General features: G+C 35.6%; 1 protein-coding gene across 1 annotated transcript; it reads left to right on the plus strand.

The window, feature by feature from the left end:
* The first annotated feature begins 6214 nt into the window (after nt 1-6214).
* Nucleotides 6215-10654, plus strand: LOC140441235 (small ribosomal subunit protein uS11). The gene is made up of 3 exons (XM_072531823.1): nt 6215-6342; nt 6549-6792; nt 10342-10654. The coding sequence occupies exons 2-3, from the start codon at nt 6556-6558 to the stop codon at nt 10558-10560; spliced, it is 456 nt and encodes a 151-aa protein (XP_072387924.1). The 5' UTR covers nt 6215-6342; nt 6549-6555; the 3' UTR covers nt 10561-10654.
* Nucleotides 10655-10931: the final 277 nt, after the last annotated feature.

Below are 10931 nucleotides of genomic sequence, written 5' to 3' on the forward strand. Positions count from 1 at the left end.
AAGAACAATTAGTAGAAGAAGATTTATGGACGAAGTATCTTTCCATTTTTATATACCAATTTTAATTTTTTTCTACATTTCTTAATTTTTTCCTTTAAATCGTAAACCACAAACTTATATAGAGCTTATTGCATTCTGGCTTTGCCATAGTTGAACTAATGACTGCCGGCTGACATGACGACTCAGCCAGTGTGAGACCATTTCGAGTTCCTTTGCGGTTTCAATCGTTTGATTAACGTTTCAATCGTTTAATATCTGACCTTAATTTGATCTTGTATGAACACTAAAATATAGTACATTATATAAGTATAGTACTTATAGTCATGTTTCGGTATACCACAGGACTAGATTTACTCACACTGAGTCTTAATCTCAAAAGGCAGGATTTTGTAATCAGATATTGTGTGCTCATTGGAGACGTGCCAGTTTGCACGTAGTTAGGTTTGCAGTAAAGTTACTTTTTTTTCTTCTCCTCTGGAAGTGTGTTATAAAGCATTTACTGCAGCTGATTAGTTAATTTTACATCTTTTTCTCCTGTTGGACAATTTCTAGGGACATTGTCAGATCTCTACCAAAATATAAGACCTTCGTCAGGAGGTAACTTACAATTGAAGGAGAAGTTTGGAAATAAAAAAAAGAAACTAGAAAAATTAAAAAACTGATACAGAGAGGAAAAAAGGACGTAGAAGAAACAGACCAGGTAAAGAAAATGAACATAAACACAAATAACAGAAGTAGAGAAAAAGAAATTGAGAAAACTTAAATTCGAAACATACCAAATAAAAGAAAAAAGCAAAATAACAAGAAAAAAAGATAAAGTAAAAATAAGAACTCTGAATGTAAAAACTATACCAGTATTAGATAAAATAAAAGGCCTAACTAAGGAGATGACGAACAAAATGGGACTGAAAGTAAATTTCAGACTTCGGACTTCCAGACTTTAATTATTTATGAAAGAAAGGATACAACGGTGACAAACGGTAATAGTAACGGCCCACACGATGGCTGTGTACCGAAGATAAGGTCCTCCCTGTCCCGCTCCACTACCAGCATGGCGAGAAGGTCCGCAAATGCGAAAGGGTCCGCACACGCTCTGTATTGTTGGCTCACAACCCCGTCATATGTCAATTTCCACAGCGTGAGTCCCAATACCAACCCCTGTGGAAATCCAGCCATCACGTCGTCCACCACTATTTCTACCACAATTTTCCTCTCTGACAGATAGTCCGAGACCAAATTCATCAAGTATCTCGGACACCTTCTCTCTCGTAAAGCCTTCATTTTCTCCTCTTCCAATTGTGTTGAAAGCATTCCGGACGTCAAACAGCAGTAGGATCGCCCACCTCTGTGCTCCTGTTCTTTCTGAAACCGTGCTGCCTGGGTGACATCCCGCCTGACTCTTCAATGACTGTGTCTATTCGCCCTCTGAGAAGCCTCTTATATAATTTACCTGATCACTGAGTTTCAAGCAGTGCATTCATGTGTTCCAAAACCAAGTCGGCTCCATACTGCCAATGCGTTTCACCGCTTCTGGTGGTATCCCATCGAGTCTCGGAGCCTTTTGTGTTTTAGGGCACAACGCTTCGTTGAGTTCGTCTATGGTAAAAGGTACAGCTCGCTTAGCTTCGGCGTACTACTGCACTCCGTGCCAATGGCCGGGTGAAAACAGCTCTCGGTAACCTCAAGCTTTCTGTCCAGTGGCATCTGATACAGAGGGTACAGCTTGAACTAGTTTATTACGATTTTATACCAATGACCCCAAACACCCTCATCCAGCTTGTCACACAGTTCTCTACAGTGCCTCTTCTTCTCGGCTCGGATCTTCCTGTTCAGTTCCTTCTTTCGCGCATTAAATATTATAACCATTCTGCTAGCTTTCGAAAAGCCAATGTAGCGGTGTTCTGTAGCAGTGATATCCGACAACACGGCCCAGTCTAATTTTTATCGCCTTATTCTGTGTGGCACAGCTGACATCGATATATGAACGTGAATTTCCCCTCACGAACGTTGACCATTATTTAAGACGATTAGGTCCAGAGTTTCTATCCGTTCCATAAGCATTTGTCCACGAGCGTCCGTTATCGAGAACCACATTCCTTCCCCCAGCCCCCCCAGCTCCCCCCCAGCCTAGTCCTCCAGCATTGCACACTCTCTTCCCAATACAATAATCTTACTTCATTCATAATCTGATGCAGTCTACTTCCATATTTTCCGCTTTACACTACGGTGAAATGTAGACATTTACTCCCTCCACACATATCATCATAAACCCTCATGCATATCAATACCATATACCCTCAGTCTTCTATTAAGTATCCGCACTCCTACCACGCCCGACGTATCCACGAACCATTCCCTACTGCGTACTAACGAGGGGGTTTGGATCCGCCGCTATCAGGATGTCAATTTCTTTTTTGGTTGCGGAGACCACAGCTAGGTCGTGAAGGAGCCTAGCCGTCCCCACATTTGTTTGCAGCACTCTTAACAAACGTTCTCTTTCACGCTTATTCACTGTTTTGTCGTTTTATTAGTAACCTTATACCCTTCTTCCACCTTCATCTCTTGCTCTTCTGACAATTTCCCTGAATTTGGGACACCAAATGGACGTAGATTTATGACCTTCCTCGTCACAATTGAAGCACTTTGCAATGTTACTTTGACACTGTGATTGCACATTGCCCTCCATCCCGCACTTTCAGCACCCCCTTTTGCTTCCTCCTCTTAGTCTCTTGCTATGTGGCCATGTGTCTGATATCTTAAACATCGTGTCACCTTCAACATCTCCTTCACTGTGAATTTATACTGTCTTCCCTGTTTATTCTTATTTTTTCAACTTCTTCACATGCTTCCTCCCTACCAGCAAATTTCTCCCCAATTCCACGATATCTTTTTCTGTGATTATACCATGTCCATGTCCGCCAGCATCAATCCCTTCTTCATTCTTCCACCTTTTCCCCCCACTCTTGTTGCGCATCCTTGTCTTGATGCTACTAAATTCTTAACTTGCTCCGCCATTTTCCTGCCTCCAGGACCACACCTTCTCGTCTGGTTTGTCTAACCTTGTTTATGACGATATCATCCGTTAACTCTTTTACAAGTTCAACATAGGACTTATCCTTCGGAATTGTGATGATTACCATCCCTTTCTTTTCTGTGGCTACTATTTGCCTTTTTTTACACGTTGTGCTTTATATCTTTGCCGTTACTTTCTTTCCTCTTGCTGCTCACTGCAGCACTTCTCTTGATTTTTCCATTCCTAGTGCTTCTGGTGTTGCTATCCCTATCTGTTCTCTATCCATTCGTTCTATACGGTCGAATAGCTTCTTGGCTCCTGTCAGAAATTTAAGAGCCATTGGTTCTTCTCCTCTCCTTTGTTTCAACCTATGGACAATTTTTTTTGATGTCATCTCTTTCCCATTTTCCTCTACTATACATGTTATTGGAGACATAGTCCCAATTCCTCCATTTTCATCTTCTTCCACGTATAATCCGGGGAGGTCTGGGTACCTTGCACTAAATTTTCCCTTCACTCTTGCGTCAACAGCGTCCTCTGTTGCGAAGATTGCCACATCTTCCGGTGCTTCCAAAATTCTTTTTTCTCAGATGGTTGGCTTATTATAAACCTCCTCTGGCCATTCGTGGCCTAATACTTCAATTATTTCCTTGATGCTTTCTGTCGTCTCCATTTTCTTATGTAATTCGTCTTATGCATTTCTATAATTCTTTAATTTTCTTATGTAATTCTACCTGTGTCCCTACGCACCTCGTAGTTCACGTCACCACAATTATTTTATTTTCCAGCTCCCTTTTTGATCTCATTCTTCGTATTTGCCACCGCCTTTGTTAGGTTCACTAGCTCGTCGATGCATCTTTTCATTTTTGACATACTTTCTCTGTTTCACTTCTTTTTAAATTGATTTTACTTTCATTCTTATTTCCATCAGCTCCTATGTCTTTCTCTCCGTGTGATTTCCTTTTTTTCTGTTAATATTGGTCGTCCATTCACTCTCGTCATTATTATCCCCCGTTTCTTTTCCACTGCCGTTCCCCTCCACTGTTTCACCTATGTCGTCGTTTTTCCCTTCGTTCTTCTCTTTCGCCTTGTCATTTTTCTCCTCCCGATGTCATCTATTATCTTCTTCCTCTTCCGCTATTACTGCCAGTCTCTCTTCGCCTGTATCCTCCATAGACTCTCCTACCCCTTTTAATCTTACCTTCTATTTTATTAAATATTTGTTCATTTTTCTTCCCACGAGTTTGGTCGATTCTTCGGTCCAGTGGGGCAGTGCGCCCATACTCCGCCAAGGCTGCAATCCCCTTCGGTTTGCTCCCTTTTTCGAGCATCGATTGAGACCCACTTTTCTCCTTGGCCATGCACCCCTTCGGCACAATGGTGTTACACCTTGAGGTTGGGGTGGCGGTATATTAGAATGATACATAGCCGCCTGCCCTATGCATATTCCTTTGTTCTCAATGGTTTCTTCCACTGATTTTTGTATTAGTGGAGGTTTTCTCCTCCAGTATAGGTTTGGGTATCAGGACGTGTATGATGGGTAGGGGTGGGTGTCGTATGATAGTTGGGAGTTTTTGCTATCACACAGGGACAGGTTAGGAACTTTGGTAATGGACAGCAGACAGCTGCTCCATTCAGTCGCCTTTTACGACAAGCAGGAGAAGTCGTAAACGTATTTTACTTGAGCCCGCCTTCACACGGGGAAGCTGAGGTTAATGTGGTTCTACTTATTAGGTTCCACTGGCCTTCTGATGATCACTCTTCATTTTCTTCATATTCAGTCAGCTTCCCCTTTATTTCTTCTTCAAATTTGTTTTGAGTTTCCCGTCTTTTCAGTTTTCTCAGATCTAGAATTTTCTTTCTTGGTTGATTCTCTTTTGCCTGTCGGCTCATCCTACATTTGAAGTGTACCTGAACTAGTAGATGGTCTGAGCCGTAGGATGCTTCTACTTTTTATGTCCAGAATGCTTGTTGCTAACCGCTTTTCTATCAAGACGTGGTCTATTTGGTTCACAACATCCACTCCAGGAGATATCCAGGTGCCTTTGTGTATGTTTTAGTGGGGAAATATGGTAGAACTGATGATCATGTTGTTAATAGCTGCAAAGTCAATAAAATATTGGCTATTCTCATTCATGCCTGTATGTAGGCTATGCCTCCCAGTTATTCTAATGTATTCTTTTTCAGTTCCTAATTTTGCGTTTGTGTCACTTATAACTATTTTGACGTTGTTGTTGATATTAAATCATACGTTTGCTAATAAGTGCAAAGCTACTTTGGTGTCCTCATCTTGTTCATTCGTTAGGCAGTGAACGTTTATTATGGATAAGTTGAAGAAGCGAGTCTTTATTTGTATCCTACAAATTCGTTCATTAACTGCTTAAACATCTGTTATGAGGTGTTTTAGTTTATTATCGACTATAAACGCCACCCCAAATTCCTTATTTTTTGTATCTAAACCACTTGACAAGACGGTGTGTGTTTTCATCTCCCTTAGTTATCTTTTTTCCTGAATTGCTGCAGTAGCAATCTTGTATCTTTTCAATTCACTGAGCAAGGCGCTCAACGCTCCGGGTCTATTCAAAGTTTTAACGTTCCATGTCCCAAATAAAAAGAGAAATCCATGTTCCGTTGCTAATATCGTTGCCTTAATATCCCTCCACTTCAAGGCCTGTTTTCGGGTTTCATAGTAATGCTTTTTTTCCGGGGATAGGTTACTAGCTTGTCGCCCAACCCCCCTGCTTTATCCGGGCTTGGGACTGGCACTGGTAGTTAGTGAGCTACTCAATCCACCCAGCATTTGCCAAAGACGCAGTTAAGCGCCTACTAGATCTACTCTGAAGTGAACTCACGCCTGGTACGATTGGTATGGTCTTTAGAAGATTTCCACCTTCACACAAAATAAGAAAGGTTTGGTAATAATAGTAATAACGCATTTTGCTTATAATTTAAAAAGTACATATAAAACGCTACTTGGATCACTTCCATTATTTCGTCGTAAGCATTACGCCGTCTATTGGTTATTGCAGTAACCGAGCTAATAGCCATTATTTTTTATTTTCTTTCACGTTGAAGCATCAATTTGAAGGCATCTTGTGTTTTCGTGTCATTGGAGACTTTTTTTAATTGCCCCTACTAAATTGCATTTTGTGTTGCCTACTATCTGACAATGTATTTTGTAGAAAATCTATGCGCGAGACACTGGTGGTTTTATTTGTAAAAATGTCATTAAATGTATATGTCGTATGTCAAATAACACAATTGACAGTTTGTTATTAAAGCGCCCTCTAACATTTACCTTCTTTTGCAAAACTATTGCTTGAACAGTTGTAGGTATTTTTTAATAATTTATTTTTATATAAATCAACGTATTAATAAGGAAAAATATTGCAAAATAATGCTTACTTAAGATTTCTATTTTACTGTAACGTATATAAATTTTATTCTTAGCGATACATTTTGCCGATGTTTCCAGAATAAAATTGTTATAAATTGGTTGTGTTGATATTTCTAACCAAACTTTTTTTAATTTTAGCTAAAACATGGCCCCTAGAAAAGGAAAACAACCCAAAGAAGAAGTCCAACTATCTCTTGGACCTCAAGTTCGTGAAGGTGAAATAGTTTTCGGTGTAGCTCACATTTTCGCTAGTTTCAATGATACATTCGTTCATGTTACTGACTTGTCTGGTAGAGAAACTATCTCCAGAGTTACTGGAGGTATGAAAGTTAAAGCTGACAGAGATGAAGCTTCTCCCTATGCTGCTATGTTAGCTGCCCAGGTAAGTTTGATGTTGTTTATGTTAACTTTTTGATCATGTACCACAAAATCTCTCAATTAGTACCCCTCTTCCTTTGTATTTTAATAGTTAGAATAACAAATCCTAATTTTTGTTTTTTTTTTGTAATATATAAAGTACTTAAATTTCTACTTGAATATAGATATTTCTTAAATCTACATGAAATTTAATAATATCTATATCCAAAAATATGGGACCACTAATAGTGCAAAGGTAACTAAATCAGGAATCTCAAAATTATAGAAAATAAGGTGCCTAAACAATAGAAATGAAATAAATTATAACCTAAAACAAACAAAAACTGTGTAACTACCTTGAATAAGATCTCCAAAGAGAATAATACTAAATGAAGATACAGTAAAATTAAAGTTAATATTGTTAAATATTAACTTTAATTTAGCTAACTTTAATTGAAACATTGTCTAGACTTTAACCTTTAATTTTAATATAATATATTAACTGTACCTAACATAAGAAAATAGCTTCAGAACAATATTAATATTGTTAAACAACCAAAAGATTTTTCTGTGTAGGTTAGGAATATTTACGAAGTATGTACTTAGTGAGACTGTGGATTACTCATTACTGAAAAGCAATTATTGGAAATATTTTTTATGCCCAGGATAAATATATTTTACTGATCTTAGACACAAATTTTACTCAATTAAATGATGATAATTATACCATATTTTATCTATTCTATCTAAATACCTGTTAGTACAGCACTTTGTTCTAGTGTAATAAAAAGGAAGAGCTTTAGAAATTTATCAGTGGATTTTGCTTTAGTTAGTAATTAGTGGGTGCTGAAAGTTATTTTTATGTATTTTATATTTAAACTGTTTCATTTGGACAAAATCTAGAGAATGTTGCAGTGAAAGTAACATGCAATCAATAGCAGTAAGATGTACAAAAATTAATAGTTTGGAATTATCAAAAGAGAAAAAGTAAATAGTTTTAAAACAGTAAATAGTAAAATTTCAGTATAAATAATAAAGTTAAAGAGATCTCTGTTGCACTCTGGCAACTGGTGGTTTAAGGCCAAATTTATCCATTAATATATCCTTAGCTTAGACCATTAAAGCTTATAGACACACCTTGTACCGAATCGTTGAAGCAAACACCTTCTGCACAAGTGACATCACAATATGGCAAGAAATCTAACATTAGATTGGATTTTTTCGAAAATCCCTAATAAAATTACCTAATTTTAGATGAATTTTAATAAAACTGCAATATTTTGTAAAATATATGAAGATAAATCATTTAGCAAAGGAATTAATGAATATTTTTGAATTAAAGTAATTTTGTAAAAATAAATGTTTAATTTGAAAGTGTACCTACCTCTTCTTGTTTGATAATGAAAAATAAATTTAAAGGATAGAAATTTTACTTGTGGATGGAAGTTTCATTTTAGGGGAAAAATTATGTATATAAATCTATTTATTGACCACAAAATAAAATAGATTTGTTAACTTACTTTTAAGTCTATTATTATTATTGAAGTTCTTACCTTTATTGCAATAATGAAAATAAATTATCTTTATTAGATTTTTATATTATTTCCTTAAGATGTTCTAGTAAAAACTTTAAGGTATTAATTTTTTTAACAAGCCTTCTATTTTGTTGTTGCCACAAAAAAATAGAAGGCTTGTTCTATCGTTGAATAGTTGTTTTGATTTGTTTGTTTTTCTTTTGAAATAATTTGTTTACTACCACTTTATATTCCTGATCTCTATTAGATGATTCTTATTCAACAAAGTCACCAAGATAATGTCTTCGCTTTTTCAATGAAGGATCTTTCTAAGGTAGTTTCCTCTAGAATTTCTACTGGAGTCTTTATGGTAGCTTTAACTTGCTTAATGAAACGGTTTGGAAAATGGAAAATGCGGGGTACAGCATCTTTTTTGAGTTGTTTTTTTAACTCCATCTGCTAGTAATAAACGAATCTGCCATGAAATGCTTGGAGCAAATTTTAGAACTATTTGATGGTTTAAAATTTTCTCGCTATAATCCACTTTTTTGCAATGATGAATCTTTAGGAAATCAAAAACAATTTATTTACTATATCCTTCAGTAATACTTATAAAAAGTTTGCAAGTACCTATAAGCACTTCTAGTTTCTATCATTCTCTGCCATAAACTGACGTCACACATAGCTGCACAAAGCAATTTATATTTATTCGTTTGTGTTTTATATAAACTAAAAATTGCAAAATCCATAAAATAATATAATAAAAATGTACTGTTTCAAAGCTTTCTCTGTGTATACTTGTGGCATACAACATATACATTCTAAGGACATGGCAACACCGCCAAATGCAAATATTTCTTTGTATGGATGTTCTTTGTAGCTACCTTCATTGCAACATTCTCTATATGACATCTTTTCATTTTTACCAATTACCAGCATGAAAAAACAAAAATGACAATAATGACACTCCTTTCATATCAGGATAATTCTACCAGTGTTTCCATAGTCATACAAAATATGTTTTATTTTGAAAAATTAACAACTTTTGCTTGAGTTTTATAAGTTTTGTTTGAATAGGTTAATGTAAATATTGAGTTTTGATTGATTTAAAATTAATTCATAACTTCAACTGAAAAACATTTAATAATAATAAAGTACATTAATAAATACCTGTCAACTTGTTCTCGTTTGTACGTAGTAATTTTTTCCCTTTTCTCTGGGAACCAGCACTGCTTTCCCTCGCTTAAATCAAGTCTTCATATACATAACACACCAATATGTTTGCCTGCCAAAAACAAAATTAAGTCATAACGTTCAGTGCTCATTATTTTTACTGTTTTATGTGAAGTACAAAACTACACCAAATACTAATCCAAAACTAATAATGAAATATTGTAGTAATATTTTTTTCTTAGTGACATAGGTTCAGCAACTTAAAAATAGGAGGCATACATTACCAAAACAATAAAAATATATTCCAGTGATCCCTGAAGTGTAGTTATTCACTTATGACCTAATCTTGATAACGCCCATAAGATATTAACAGGAATAATTGAGTTGTGTGACTACCTACTTTCATATTTTTTTTTGCATGGTACTTATCAACTTAGTATGAGTTTTGATGAAAATATCGATAGATATTTGCTTTTAGATACTGAAGCCATGCCTAACTCAAAAATGGCAAATTTGGATTTATCAACTTTTGCATGAATGCTCTTCATATATAATTAATTTGGAATTTCAGTACCTGTCTCCACTTAACTAATAATCTCCAAGTTGTTACTAATGGGCAAACATCAGCAACTCTTTCATGAGATTATTTTCATAAGATAATTTGGCCAGTGGATCTTAAGCTTTTAGGATCTTGAAATGGATCTTAGAATTTTGTACATATCAATTTGGATTATGATTGGATGAGTGTCATGTTGATATCACATTAATTATGTGCATTGCATATCAGTTATAATTATAAAATAAGTATTGCAATGCTGTAAAGGGATAATTTAAAAATGTAATATCAACTGCAAAATGCAAATAGTTTAATTGTACTTTTTTTGCAGGATGTAGCTGAAAAATGCAAAACATTAGGAATCACTGCACTCCACATCAAATTGAGGGCCACAGGTGGTAACAAAACAAAAACCCCTGGACCAGGAGCCCAAAGTGCACTCAGAGCTTTGGCTCGTTCTAACATGAAAATTGGTAGGATTGAAGATGTGACTCCAATTCCATCTGATTCCACACGTAGGAAGGGAGGTCGCCGTGGTCGTAGATTGTAGACTGTGTCTATTTTATCTATCGATTTATTGCAATTTTTGTTTATATATTTAAGTATATAACGTGTTCATTCAATAAAATTTGACTGAGCAATTACATGTTTTGTTAGTCTTTTATTTTTCATATTGTTTATAAATTTTCACAATAAAACTAAAAAATCCATTCAGAAAGACAATATGCATACCCTTAAGTTTTTTGAACTCTTAGAGGATACAAAGCAAACTTACTCCACATTATGTGTATTTACTATCAACTAAGATATAAGGTAAAGTGGAAACTAATATATTCTACAGGAAACAAGCTTGCACAAAGAAGAAGACAAAAATTATTAAGAAGTAAAGCTGTAAGCATTTTCGTTATAAATATATTTATA

Source organism: Diabrotica undecimpunctata, chromosome 5 (assembly GCF_040954645.1).
Source record: "Diabrotica undecimpunctata isolate CICGRU chromosome 5, icDiaUnde3, whole genome shotgun sequence".
NCBI lineage: Eukaryota > Metazoa > Arthropoda > Insecta > Coleoptera > Chrysomelidae > Diabrotica > Diabrotica undecimpunctata.